The following is a 15,149-nucleotide window of genomic DNA, read 5'->3' as shown; positions in this document are numbered from 1 at the left end:
TTCAATTACCTCATTCTCTTACATGAAATTTGAAACCATTCAGAGGTTCTGGTTCTGAGGAAAAGCATCAGCATAAATATTGTCTTGGTGGAACTTTTTCTCACATGTACAGAACTGAAGCACTTGCTCCCCACTCCCCTTCCTGCCTCATGCATTTTCTGTACATCAGCAAAAAACTAGTTTTGTCATCAGAAAACTGCTCTGGCCTGGTCTTTAGATTTGGCTGCTGGATAGCTACTTTTGACTTAAAAAAAAAAAAATCATTTCGTGAAGTAAAATAGCCAACCCCCTAAAGATAAGCTGAACCTAAGGTCATCTTGTGTGTTAACAGAGCTGGCAGATAACTGAATATCTCGTTTTAACAACTGGAAAATGCAATGTGAGCCAATCTTAAAGGCAGCTTCAAGAAAACCCATTGGTTCACTTACTTGTTGTCAGCTTTCTTGTTCCTTTCCTATCACTTCCAAAAAAAATAGGCACAAACACAGGCAGACACCGGCACCATAGCAAAAATCCATCCACAAGCTGGCAGGTACAGTCGACTAAAGAAAGTGATTTTATATTGTGAGAGAAATTCTTACATGTAATCCTGGTTTGATTTCTTTTTGGATCGAGTTTAATATCTTCAGGGATCTGTTCTGTGCCAATATATACAGTTACAGTTACAGCTATCTTAGCATCTAAAGAAATCACTGAAGCCTTTCAGGGAGGTATACCCCACCCTCTCAGTCCTTATTACTCTTTAGCTACTTCCCACTCAGGCTGAGAAAGATCGGTACTGTTAGGTTTTAGGACATAACGTCAAACTTTATTAAGGTCAGCTACTTAAAATGAAAGGATCTCTAAACTGCTGCTCTATGGGAATGTATGTTAAGGGGCCCAATACAATGTCCAGGCCTACAGGAGACTGTCAATATACATCTGTGTATGTCATGCCCATCTCCTTTGTGTTTAAAGTGCTTAGGCTTTCTTCTCCTTCCTTCACCCCACTGCACCAGGGATGTTCTTGCCTCCAGGCTTGTATCTGCTTTTTCTTCTACCTGGAGCAGGCTGCCCATTTCACTTTTCCCATAGATGGTGGGTAACTTCTATGCAATCTCATAGCATCTGTGCCAACCCCATCATGTTGTTGTTGTTGTTGTTAAGTGCCGTCGAGTCGTTTCTGACTCATAGTGACCCCATGCACAGCAGAACGAAACACTGCCCGATCCCGCACCAGCCCCACAATCCCTGCTATACTCGAGCCCATCATCGCAGCCACTGTATCAATCCATCTCGTTGAAGGCCTCCCCCTCTTTCGTCAACCCTCCACCCTACCAAGCATGACATCCTTCTCCAGGGAATGGTCCCTTCTTACAACATGACCAAAATAGGTGACACGAAGTCTGGCCATTCTTGCTTCCAAGGAGCATTCTGGCTGTACTTCCTCCAGGACAGATCTGTTAGTTCTTTTAGCAGTCCATGGTACTTTCAGTATTCTTTGCCAGCACCACAACTCAAAAGCATCAACTCTTCTTCGGTCTTCCCTATTCATTGTCCAGCTCTCACATGCATACAAGGTGATTGGAAATATCATGGCTTGTGTCAGGCGCACCTTAGTCCTCAAGGAGACATCCTTGCTCCTCAGCACTTGAAACAGTTCCTTCGCAGTTGACTTTCCCAATGCTACACGTCGTCTAATGTCCTGACTGCTGCTTCCGTTGGCATCGATTGTAGAACCAAGCAATGTGAATTCCTTGACAACCTCAATCTTCTCTCCATTGATTGTGATGCTGCTCATTGGTCCAGTTGTGAGGATTTTTGTTTTCTTTATGTTGAGATGTAATCCATACTGCAGACTGTATTCTTCAACCTTCATCAGTAGGTGCCTTAAGTCATCCTCACTTTCAGCAAGCAAAGTTGTATCGTCTGCATATCTCAGGTTGTTAATGATTCTTCCTCCAATCCTGATACCACGTTTTTCTTCATATAGTCCAGCTTCTCGGATTATTTGCTCAGCATATAGATTGAATAAGTGTGGAGAAAGAATACAACCCTGACACACTCCCTTCTTGATTTTAAACCATGTAGTGTCCCCTTGTTCTGTTCGAACGACAGCCTCCTGGTCAAGGTACAGATTCCTCATGAGTACAATCAAGTGCTCAGGGATTCCCATTCTTCTCAATGTTATCCATAATTTGTCATGATCCACACAATCAAATGCCTTTGCATAGTCAATAAAACACAAGTAAACCTCTTTCTGGTATTCTTTGCCTTGAGCCAAGATCCATCTGACAACAGCTATGATATCCCTTGTTCCACGTCCTCTTCTGAATCCGGCTTGAACCTCTGGAAGTTCTCTGTCAATATACTGCTGCAAACGTTTCTGAATTATCTTCAGTAAGATCTTACTTGCATATGATATTAGTGATATTGTTCTATAATTTCTACATTCTGTGGGATCACCTTTCTTTGGAATGGGCACAAATATGGATCTCTTCCAGTCAGTTGGCCAGGTAGCTGTCCTCCAAATCTCTTGGCATAACTGAGTGAGCGCCTCCAATGGGGCATCTGTTTGTTGAAATATCTCAATCGGTATGCCATCAATTCCCGGAGCCTTGTTCTTCGCCAGTTCTTTCATTGCAGCTTTGACTTCTTCCTTCATTACCATTGGTTCTAGATCATATGCCACTTCCTGAAATGGATGAAGATCGATCAGTTCTTTTTGGTACAGTGACTCTGTGTATTCCTGCCATCTTCTCTTGATGTTTCCTGCATCATTCAATATTTTGCCCATAGAATCTCTCACTATTGCAACTCGAGGCTTAAATTTTTTCTTCAGTTCTTTCAGTTTGAGAAATGCTGAGCGTGTTCTTCCCTTTTGGTTTTCAGACTCCAGGTCTTTGCACATTTCATTATAGTAATTGGCTTTGTCTACTCGAGCTGCTCTCTGAAATCTTCTGTTCAGCTCTTTTACCTTTCCATTTCTTCCGTTTGCTTTAGCGATTCTCCGCTCAAGGGCAAGGTTCAGAGTCTCTTCTGTCATCCACTTTGGTCTTCTCTTCTTTTCTTGTCTTTTTAGTGATCTCTTGCTTTCTTCATGGATAATGTTCTTGATATCTTCCCACAATTCATCTGGCTTTCAGTCACTGGTGTTCAATGCATCAAATCTATTCTTTAGATGATCTCTAAATTCAGGAGGGATATATTCAAGATCATCATATTCAACCCCATCATAGCACCTGTCATATTTACTCTATTGTAATATACTATTTACTTGCCTTTCCCTCCTTGGACTGGAAGCTAATGAAAGGCAGGGACCACATTTTAAACATTACATATACCTAATGCTCAATTAACATTTATGAAATGTACTCTTCAATAAATAACCACAACAGCTCAATCAATTTCTTACAGTTTTTCTTCTAACCTATAACCTCAATATTCTCTCTAAAACAGACATTTTTTCCCCTCAATGTGTCTTTAACTTGTAATAACACTGACAGCCCAAGAAAGCAAAGGTGCTCTGACTTTGCTTCAATTATCTCATTCTCTTTAAGTTAAATGAAACTTGAAACCATATAGAGGTTCAGGTGTTGACAGAAAAGCATTAGCATGTCACTCTGATGGTTCTCCATGATCCAGGGCATGAAGTCCAAATTCCTTACTATACTAAAGACGGGCCTTCACACCAGTCCCACACCCACTCAGTCCTACTTCACAATGAAGCATCAGGCAAGCCAGTTATCTCTTTCTTATTTTTTTAAATAATATCTTTTTTTTTTAAAGAACTCATTTATTTTTATATGTATCCCTAATCTAAGTACTAGGAGCTCTGGTAGCATAGTGCCTAAGGTGGTGGTGGTGGTTGTTATGTGCCGTCGAGTTGGACCCGACTCACAGTGACCCCTCCTTGAGTTTCCGAGGCAGTATCACTACAGAAGTAGATTGCCCCATCTTCCTTCTGAGGAGTGGCTGATGGGTTTGAACTGGCAGCCTTCTGGTTAGCAGTCAATGCCTTAGGCACTATGCTACCAGAGCTCCCAGTGCCTAAGGTACTTGACTGCTAAACATAAGCCTGATGGTTCAAACCCATTAGCCACTCCTCGGAAGGAAGACTGGGCAATCTACTTTCGTAGTAATACTGCCTCGGAAACCCAAGGAGGGGTCGCTATGAGTCAGATCTGACTCGACAGCAGTGAGTTTCGTTTTGTTTTTTTAATCTAAGTACTTATGCTCCAGCCATACATAATCACCTTCATTTCCCAAATATATCTTTAACTTCCACCTGTGAAGCCTTGCCTATGCTGTGCAGTTCAAATTCTTTGCCTACTTTGCCAGTTGTTGTTGTTATTTGCCCTCGAGTCGGACCCCGACTCATAGACCCCTCCTTGGGTTTCCCAGGCAGTATCGCTTTGAAAGTAGATTGCCCAACTTTCCTTATGAGGAGTGGCTGGTGGGTTTGAACCGCCAGCCTTCTAGTTAGCAGTCAAGTGCCTTAGACACTATGCCACCAGAGCTCCCACTCGTATCGAATGTCACTTCCCTTCTATTTGTTACTCCCTCCTCTCTGATCCCTAATCTGCTTCCATGAAGATTAGAGTCCTGGAAACTCTATGGAGAAGTTCTGTTCTGTCATAAAGGGTAGCTATGAGTTGGAATCGAGTCAACAACAACAGTTTGTTTTTTTTTTTTTTTAACCTCTCTGATCCCAGGGCACTTTGTTCTGCCTGTAGTGATGTACATCCCTTACTATAACATCTAGCTTTGTATTATGCCATCTCCCCAATAAGAATATGAAACTTAATAGGCAAAGGGCGCATCACATTTATTTTTTTTGACTTAGTCCTTCATACAGTGCCAGGCTCCAAGAATTTGCCTAACAAATATTTTTTCAAAGGAAAAATGAACTGTTGTGCCCAGGAAATTAAAAAACATTCATCATGGTTCAACAGTAATAAAAAAGATATATTTGGTGTCCTCTTTCTTAAGAGAAAGCATTGATGCATGTGGAAAAAGCAGAGAAAGAGTTCCAAGAATAGTTTAGAAACTGTTCCAAAATTTCAATCCGTCTCCAAGCACTGTCTGAGGCTAAGCTATAAAAATGCAAGAGGAAGAAAGCCTCTATCAACATAATGAGGATTTGCCTCTATCTGTAGGTCATCTCCTAACAGCAGGAAGAGAAATGGAAAACAATACCCACACAAGGATGCAGTCCATGATTCAAACTCAATGAATGCACTGAAAGACCATCTAAACATTGATCACGCACCTTCCACCTGCAGGGTACTGTGCTGGGGGTTAGGATAAAATATAAGATAATGCAATACTTCCAAGTGCTCAAAGAGCCTATGACTGCTAAGGAGTGTCTATTTTTCACAATACTCTATACAGCCTCATGAAGTCCTTTTCACTCATCCAAGCTTGTTTCACATGTCACTTCTGAGAAAACTTACTTGACAAATTCAGCCTTAAATGCTCACTCCATATACACTTAATCGCTCCTCCCTTCTCCCAAAGCACTTTTCCCAAATCTAGTGTAATGTTTTCCCCTGACTCATGGGAAGGAATATATGACCCTCCCATTAGACTGTAAGTCTTTCAAGGGCAGGAACACCATTTCTCCATCTCTGTATCAGCAGCATCTAGCCCACAGTACTGAGAGAAATTAGATGCTTGGTCATATTAATAGAATTTCTAGTATCTCTTTAAGGAGCTCTGGTAGTGTAGTGCCTAAGGCATTTGACTGCTAACTAGAAGGTTGGTTATTCAAATCCACCAGCCATTCCATGGAAGGAAGACTGGGCAATATACTTCCTTATAAAGATTTACCCCATCGGAAACCCAAAGGGGATGGCAATGAGTTGGAATTGACAAAACGGCAGTGAGTTTGGGTTTTTTTTTTTTTTTTTTTACATACCTTTTTAATTTTGTCCTTTGATTGCACCCATTAAACTAAACCAATTGTGATTATGAAAGTACTTTACCTCTTTAAGAACCAGCACACATTTGCCGGGTCCCACTGACTGAGGTAGCTCTGCAATCCTTCCTTTGTTTAGGTAAGGGCCTGAGAAACACCTGTGGTTGATGAAAAGCTGAGGACAGCAGTATTTCCCATTGACAGTACCTGCAGGGGAAGACCAACACAGCTGATGCTTTAGGATCATAACTCCCAGACGTTAGGGAACCAATGATATACTTGGCTACCTTCACTTAGCTGGGAAAACTAGGTAAAGGAACTGATAGACATCTTGACTGATAGGAAGATTAAAAAAGAAAAACAGATTCAACACTGAAAAAAAAATGCATTGATCCATGTGACTTTAGTTTTGTGAATTTCACTATACATAAATTATATTTTAATAAAATGATTTTAAAAAAGTGGATTCAAAAGGATTCTTGTAACTGTAGGTCCAGTAAACTTAGAACTGTAAGTAGGAAGCATCATTTTGGCTCCAAGTTGTGGAGGAGCAACAGGAAAACAGATGAGCTGCTGCTTTTGGGAAAACGTGCATTATGTTTTAACATTACAATGTTTTTTATAGCCATAATGATACTGTAGAAATTCTGAATTTTTTCTACTATATAAATAAATGTTTATTATGCAATATTTAAGACAGGTAAAAAAGATACAAAGACTAAGACAATGACAACTTAGGTATCACTATGCAGCCCAAGAAAGCAAGCAATGGCAACACAGCTAAGTCATCCTATATACCTTCCCCCACCTGCCTTCTCAGAGGTAACTACTACCTTATTGTTCTGGTTAACTAGTGCCACTCTGACAAGAATATACCACAAATGGGATGGCTTTAACAAATAGGAGTTCATTCTTACAATTTGGAGGCTTTAACTCCGAGTTCAAAGTGCCAGGCTCTAGGGGTGTGAAAGCCCCTTGACCTTGGGCTTCAGCTCTGCCTCTTGCTCCAGGACCACTGAAGCTAGAGGGATCTCTTCACCAGGCAGCTGCTGGCTGCTGAGGTTGACATGCCCAAGGTCAACAAATAAAATGGTACAGTCCTGACGTTACCAAACCACAAGGCATACCATTAATTCAAGTCCATTGAAAGTCCCAGGACTGGCAGAGCATGGCAGGCTGCTGAACAATGACTTGGCTACAAGCAGAGTTCAAGAGGGCCACAAGCTTGAGACTGTTCCCTAAGGCTTCTCCTTATATACAGGAATCAGACCACACCCCTAAGGCAGCTACTCAGTTGCTCATAGTAGATTCCACCATAGAGTTGATTATCAGTCTCATCATGGGGAATACTAGATCCAGCTGTCCACCCACTCAACTAGGCCCAGACTGAACTACCACACTTATCTTTGTGCTTATCATTCTCATGAACATCTATAAACTTTTATCATATACATATGTATTTGTGTATCCATAAGCAATATATAATATTATTTTGAATATTTAAAAAATGTTTTATAAACTGCTTTTCTGTAAATTTTTCTTTTCCAAACATTGTATTTCTGAGATACATCCACATTGGTAAATGTATATCTAAAATGTTCTCTCATTTTCCACTTTGTATATATAAAAAAAAATTGTATGAGTACACCAAAATTTAGTTACTCATTCTCCTACTGATGGAAATTTGGTTGCCTTCACCTTTTCACTATTATGAACGGTGCGCTTCAGTGAATGTCATTGTAAAAATCTACTTCTGTATGTGGGCAAGAGTCCTGCAAATATAAAATCAGGAGTGGAACTTCTCAGTCATTTTGCTGTTGTTATGTGCTATCATTTCTGACTCATAACGGACCTATGTAGGACAGAACGAAATACTGCCTAGTCTTGCTTCATCCTTAAATTCTTGCTATGTTTGAGCCCATAATTGCAGCCACTGTGTCAATCCATGTTTTTTAGGGCCTTCCCCTTTTTCACTGGTCCTTCAGTTTACCAAGCATGGTATCATTCTCCAGAGACAGGTCCCTTCTGACAACATGGCAAAGTAGGTGAGACAAAGTTTAGCCATTTTCACTTCCAAGGACCATTCCAGCTGTACTACCTCCAGGACAGATTTGTTCATTCATCTTCAGGAATAGGGTATGCATATCCTCAGCTTTACAAGACATGGCCAAAACTGACAGTGACTTTGCCAATTTATACTCCATCAGCACTGTGAAGAGTTCTGTGCCCCACATCCAGCCAACACTAAATGCTGTTAAATTTCTTCCTTATGCTCATCTGATGGATGTGAAATGTACCTCATCGTGGCTTAAATGGGCATTTTCCTGATCATCCTTTCAACTTAGAAAGTGAACCAGACAAGTAGGTAGTTGTTCTCGCTGTGTCTCAAGATGCCACAAAGAAAAAGTAGAATAATTAAATGGTAACTCACTCTAAAGCTTCTTGATGTCTAAAAGCAATGAATGAGGTTTTACATTTGATCTCCACCCTTTGCCCAAGCTATACTAAATGCGGTATGTCTGTATACATGCTCTGTTAATTTAGAATGATAACAGTTTAAGAATGGTTATTTGCATACGGATTTCAACTAAGAACCAATAGGTAAGAGACAGAAATGTTATTTATCTGAGTAAAACAGAAAAGGAGCAAAATAACAATTGTACCCTTGAGTCAGTTCCCACTCATAGTGACCCTATAAACAACAAAACTGCCTGATCCTGCACCATCTTCACAACTGATACTATGTTTGAGCCCATTGTTGCAGCTGCTGTAACAATCCATTTCATGGAGGTCATTCTGTTTTTTGCTAATCCTCTATCTGACCAAGCATGAAGTCTTTCTTGATGGACTGCTCCCTCCTGAAAACTTGTCTAAAGTACATGAAATGAAGTCTCACCACCTTCACTTTTGAGCAGCATTCTGGCTATACATCTTCTAAGACAGATTTATCCATTATTCTGGCAGTCCATGTTATGTTCAATATTCTTCACCAACACCACAACTCAAATGCATCAATTCTTCTTCAGTCTTCCTTTTTCATTGTCCAGCTTGCACATGCATATGAGGTGACTGAAAATATCATGGCTTGGGTCAGGAGCACCTTAGTCTTCAAAGTGACATATTTGTTCTTTAACATTTTAAAGATGTCTTTTGCAGCAGATTTGTCCAATACAATATGTCATTTGACTTCCTGACTGTTGCTTCCATGGGTGTTGACTACGGATCCAAGCGAAGTGAAATCTTTGACAACTTCGATCTTTTCTCCATTTATCATGATGCTGCTTTTATTGGTTCAGTTGTGAGGATTTTTGTTCTTTTTATGTTGATGTGTAATCCATACTGAAGACTGTAGTCTTTGATCTTCATCAGTAAGGGCTTCAAATCATCTTCACTTTCAGCAAGCAAAGTTGTATAGTCTGCATATCACAGGTTGTTAATAAGTCTTCCTCCAGTCCTGATGCTGGGTTCCTCTTCTGTCCAGCTTCTTGGATACTTGCTCAGCACGTAGAGTGAATAAGTATGGTGAAAGGATATGAAGGATATGAGTAAGTATTGGAAGTACTAACTACTACTATAAAAATGCAAGTGAAACTGAAAAAAAAAATGTAAAAAAAAAGAATGTCTGATAAGGGTATGTTCAATTCTTTCCTTTTCTACATTGGAGTTCATGATATTCGCCCTAATTTGGCATATAATTCCCAAGTTGCACATGGGCCTTCTTCCTGCAGATCATGAGAATTGTCCAGAGCTACAGACCAAGAGTCAGAAAGGCACAGAAAATTTAACTTAGGAATTTAAAAAGATAAAATGGTAGGCATTTGTTAGTAAGTCACCATAGAGAAAAAGAGAATAAGCCTCAAAGTTGAGACATAGTCATATTCATCTAAAAATATAAGTATGTCTCCAAGCACAGAAATGAGTTGAAAAGGGAGAGCTCTAAATGCAACTAATTTACCTGTAGTGTCCGGGTGAGGGAATGAACAAAGGTCATGAGGTATTTTCTCAACAGGCACTGTGGACGGCAATCTGTCAATAAAGAAAATAAAATTCTACCATGGATCACAAACTTTAGGAAAAATGTAAAGCTCTTACATTCTAAAGTCTTTTCATAATTTCAAGTGGTCCCTGTAGAAATCTGAGAGTACAGTGATAGAATGTGTATATCTGGGACAACACCAATAACAACAAATGAAAAGGTCATTTCAGAAAAGTTGTTCTCAAATGCTTTGGATGGCCCCAAGGAGTTTAGTGGAATATCTTTCTTCGAGTAGTTGTGACTGATCAATGAGGTTTCCCCAAGTCTGCAGGGAGTGTCCCTTGTTATAGAATTATAATAATTTCTTTATAATTTAGACATGAAGAAACATTAACCAGTGTTTAATTAAAGTCAGACCTCTTATATTCAATGTCTAACAGAAATGTTCCTACTAACATTTATTTGTGGTGTCTGCACTTTATGTAGTCACTGGGTAGTGCAAACACTTAAGAACTTGGGTACTAACTAAAAGATTGGTGGTTTGAATCCTCTCAGAGGACCCTCAGAAAAAAAAAAATCCTGGCAACCTGCTTCTAAAAGATGAAAACTCTAGGAGTCCATTTCTATTCTTATACACGTGGCATCGTCATGAGTCAGAACTGAATTAACAGCAACAGGTTTTTGTTTTTGTTTTTGGTGCTTTGTATTGTCATGGCCATACTGAAAAGAATATCTTAAAAGAAGACCTATAAACTGCTGATTGTTAAAATGTGACTAGACTTATTCTAAGGGAAAATACTACATTACAGCTCAGAAAAAAAGGTTGAATAAATATTTTAAAAAAATACAGACTTGGGAGAAAAAGAGAAGAAATGGGTTCTATAAAAGTATTTGAGTTGGCTGCATAAAAATGACATTGTTGAAAATCAAGTAAACTCAAAGTAAACCATGACAAGATATCCTACACGGGTCATCCATGGTAGTACTTTTCAAAATGTGGTCCCCAAACAAGCAGGATCAACATCTCCTGGGCACTTGTCAGAAATGCAAATTCTTGGGCCATCCCCCAGTACATTGAATCAGACATTTTGAGAATGAAGTCCAGGAATTTGTGTTTTAACAAGACCACCAACTGATACAGTATTAGAACCACTGAACTAAAAACTGAACCTCTAGAAGTTATTTTCAATTTTGGATTCGATGATAAGTCTATCATTTAATCTTTCTACTTCAATGTTATCCAGATAAAAAGAGAATCAAGTTCTCTTTTATCTTCTAACGACAGTTCTCTTTTTTACCTTCTAAGCACAGTACTTAGAAATGAATGTACAAAAAATACCCATAAAACTGTTATTCTCATTAAAATAAAATGCAATTACAATTCAATTACATTTTATTTAAATCCAAACTTTGGTAGCATGAAATATGCTGTTTTCAATTTCTTTTCTATCTGTATATTTGAATACACTTCAGAAAACAGAATCACTTAGCCTGGGATATTTATTTCATTGTGTTTTAAGTATTTGCAACATATAAAAATATTACCAACTGTTACAACTTTCCCAAAACATACTGCCTGCATATACTCACTCCACCACTCTTTTTCCTGATAAAGTACCATCTAAACTCAGGGTAACCTATACCCATTTAACAATTTAGGGATACTTTTCTCACTTGGAATCTAATCTTCATAAAAACTTTGTGAAATTGGTATTTCACAGGTTAGACTATTGAGATGCACAGAATTTAAGCCATTTGCTCATGTTCCTCCAGCTGAGAATTGTTAGAGCTGGGAATCAGACTGAAGGCTTCTACTTCCCAGGCCTGGCCACAGAGGATGGTAAGATTGCATGTTGTGTAGGAGCCAGGGCAGTTTGTCCAAACCACATCTGTCATATGTCTGGTCCTAAATGCATTAAGAATCATTATCAGAGCCATTACTATCAATGTATAAGTTCAGGTATACTGAGGAGGAAAAAAAAAAAAGAATACAAAATTACTAGCTGGACTAGAAGTTCCTTGAGAGCAAGGAGTGAATCTTGAACTTAATTAAGTAACAGATATATTTTACTGTCATCTCTACTAGTGTGCTATTCATTAACTAGCTCTCTAATAAAAACATTGATGTTTGTCATCCTCTTTGAAGACACTCAACAGTTTTTCATGCAGTTTCTGAAACAAATGAAAACAAAACTTACTGCTTTTCTGGCTGTACAACTGCAATCTTTCTCTTCTTTTGTGCTGTAAAACAGGAAAGAGGAGAATAAAGAAAAACAGCACTGTTAGCCAGTTGGACAAATGCATTTATAAAATTGGCTTAGTGTAAAAAATGTTTTAGTTTTAAAGTAATTTAAATACTGAAAAGTTATTTAGCTCATGCCACGATTTACATTAATTTCCTCTAGGCTAGAAGTTCTAACATAAAATAGACTTTGTCTTGTCAGAAATGAGGAGTCTAAATAGAACTTAGTACATTTAATCTATTGTGACACTGCCTACTTTTTTTAAAGCGTGCTTTTAATAATAAAAAAAGGAGCCACAAATATTGTACTTTGTATCAACATACATGGTAAAATAAATTGTCATAAGCACAATTACCCAGCATGACGTTTTTCCCACAGAAAGTACGTAAGACAAATAATGTTACCATAACAGTCCACTCCCAAATTAACATTAGAAGCATGTTTTTAAAATGAAGCATTTTGTTATTTAAAGGAGGATTAGTGTCTAAAGAATATGTCTGTCAAATACTGATATAAAGCAGCTAATCGAGATTTTTGGGGAGTAAGAAAATTTTCAGTTTATAAGATTAGGATCACCTTAACAAAAATAGATGAGAGATTTTGACATCTGTTAATTTTGGCACAGATAATCCTGTACCTTCCAACATAAACATAAATTAATTCCAACAAAACTTCTAAAGCTGTTAAGAGTTTAGAGGGTAAAAAGTACATTTAAAGCAAAATGTATGTACAAGAAATGAAAAGAAGAATGAAATAAACAGTTAATAAAATGTTATTCGCTCATTTTTTTTTAAATTGTGATTTGGGTGAAAATTTAGAGCAAATTCACTTTCCATACAGCAGTTCACATACACTTTGTCTCATGACATTGACCACAATTTACCACAATGCAACAGCTCCCCTCCCACTTCTTCCCAATAGTTACCTCTTCCCTGTGTCCATCCCTCTATACACTCCTGCCCCCTGAGCTGTCTCCCTGTGCATAAGCAGCCCTTCTTTCTCCCATGATTGTTCTCTCCAAGGAATGTATCTACTTCAGGTAAATGTTCAACTCATATGCCTGTCTTTTGTTTGGCTGGAAGCCACAGGTGTGGGTTCAACTCGAGACCTGAAGGGCAGCTAAAGGCCATAATGTCAATGGTTCCACCAGGCTCTATCGGACCAGCAATCCTGGTCCCCTCCTTTTTTTTTCGCCAAATGATTTTGAGTTTTGTTCCACATTGTTCTCCCTCTCTATCCAGGATCTCCTACATAGATCCCCTTCTAACTGGTTGAAATGTCATTCTTGACTCTAATATTCAATTCCAGTTATCATTATAAAGAAGTATAAAGTTTATGGTCTCTAAGGCTAAAAATGAGTATAGAATAACTAGTTTAGCTCAGTCTTTGCTAATAAGGGTATGGGTGTTTGCACTGTATTATAACCTGGTATAAGGAGTCAAACACAATAAAGCTGGATGCAAAAAACACAACAAAGAGGAAATAGGACACTAAGTTGTGTCTCAGGGACAAAGACACAGGGAACTGTGCCCAAAATCTGTGACAGAATCCATGGAGGACCTGACTGTTGGGTATGCTGGCTGAGTGAGTTAAGAATATATAACATTTTAAGTAAAAAACATTTTTAAAAAAATCCACTGAGAAGTACTCTAAGCTCAAAATTTTGTAAGTAATTTAAAGTGAGGGGATGATGTTACTTTAATTGGATCAGACTAACTGAGCAGTGCAGTATTAGGAAGGCAAAAACATTGTCTTAAAATTCACATCTGCCTATAATCTTTGTTTCATATAGATAATTGCCAGTACTAGTCTTAAAGAAAGACTCTTAAGTGCCCTTCAAAATATATGTGAAGTCAACTACGAGATGGTACTTTCTTTATAGTAATGTTTTGAGAATTTACATAATTGTACCATATAGTAAGATGCCAGAGAAAGTAAAGTTTGTATATACATTACATAAAGAAAACATTAAGAATACAATGTATTTCACAAAAAATAGAGATCTTTTATCTTTAAGAGTCAGAATCGACTCAATGACAGTGGGCTGGTTTTGGTTACCTTTAAGGACTCACTATTTTATGTAATACTTGTGACACAGCTTAAGGTGGAATAATAAATATCAATAATACAGTTTAAACCTTCAAAACTAATGTATCTTGATATTTGTTAGTAAGTCTTTGCTAATAAGGGTATTTGTTAATAAATATCAAGATACATTAGTTTTGAAGGTTTAAACTGTATTATATCATATTAATGACTGACAATATCATATCTTAAAACATATTGCTACATGTATGTAAAGAGGTATATGTATTTATTGCTGGGTTCTTTAATTACCAATATTGTATTTATTTGGTATTTTGTGATCAGAGGATACGATGTAATACACTTTTTAAAGTACAGTAGAAATCTTACTTGTTGGTACTAAGAGTAATGTTTATAAATATATCAGTAAATTATTGGGACTGATTATGATTCCTTTGCAGAGAACCTCATAAGAAAAATTAGTTCTTTCCCAGAAACAGTAATATAAAAATGTAAGATTCAACATGCAGTCTTTCAAATCAAATACTGAATGGTATAGAAACTGGGAACAAAGGTTTCAGATATTTCATCCCTACCTCTCTCTGTGACCTTCAGCTGCCTCAACACTGTCCCTTAGTAAGTGAACCTACAGCCTTCACATCTTCCTCTCATGCAGAAATTTAAAGATAAATGACATAACAAAAACAAGGGTGCTTTCTGAAAAATCTACTACTTTTTGTTTTGTTTTAAAACAACTTAGTTAAACTTTCTTCACAAAACTGCATACTTAACTACCAAGATCCCAAGATCCCAGATGTAATCCTCACCCTGCCCCAACTAGGCAGTACTTACAAACTGTTTTGTGTGGTGTAGTCAAGGGATAAGAATTTGCTTCACACCAGCCCACAGGGAAGATATCCATAGACTCAACATCAACAATGAACTCTGGAATAGGAGTCTGCAAACCTGCATGGGAAAAAGTTAAGGCAATTAACTACACCAAAAA

The 15,149-nt window shown here is 38.0% G+C and overlaps 1 protein-coding gene across 1 annotated transcript in view; it reads right to left on the bottom strand.

Moving 5' to 3' along the window:
* SFMBT2 (Scm like with four mbt domains 2) overlaps positions 1 to 15,149 on the bottom strand; it is a 299,808-nt gene that overhangs the window by 55,284 nt on the left and 229,375 nt on the right. Inside the window, exons 11-14 of the mRNA XM_007935449.1 lie at positions 14,996 to 15,109; positions 12,074 to 12,116; positions 9,855 to 9,925; positions 5,967 to 6,106 (exon numbers count right to left, since the gene is read on the bottom strand). Of these exons, the coding sequence (XP_007933640.1) occupies positions 5,967 to 6,106; positions 9,855 to 9,925; positions 12,074 to 12,116; positions 14,996 to 15,109 (368 nt within the window). The remainder of the gene's footprint in view (positions 1 to 5,966; positions 6,107 to 9,854; positions 9,926 to 12,073; positions 12,117 to 14,995; positions 15,110 to 15,149) is intronic.

Source organism: Orycteropus afer, unplaced genomic scaffold (assembly GCF_000298275.1).
Source record: "Orycteropus afer afer isolate SDZICR_OR568_19922 unplaced genomic scaffold, OryAfe1.0 scaffold00028, whole genome shotgun sequence".
Taxonomy (NCBI): domain Eukaryota; kingdom Metazoa; phylum Chordata; class Mammalia; order Tubulidentata; family Orycteropodidae; genus Orycteropus; species Orycteropus afer.
Note: the sequence above shows the minus strand (reverse complement) of the source record. Positions and strands in the feature narration are given on the sequence as shown.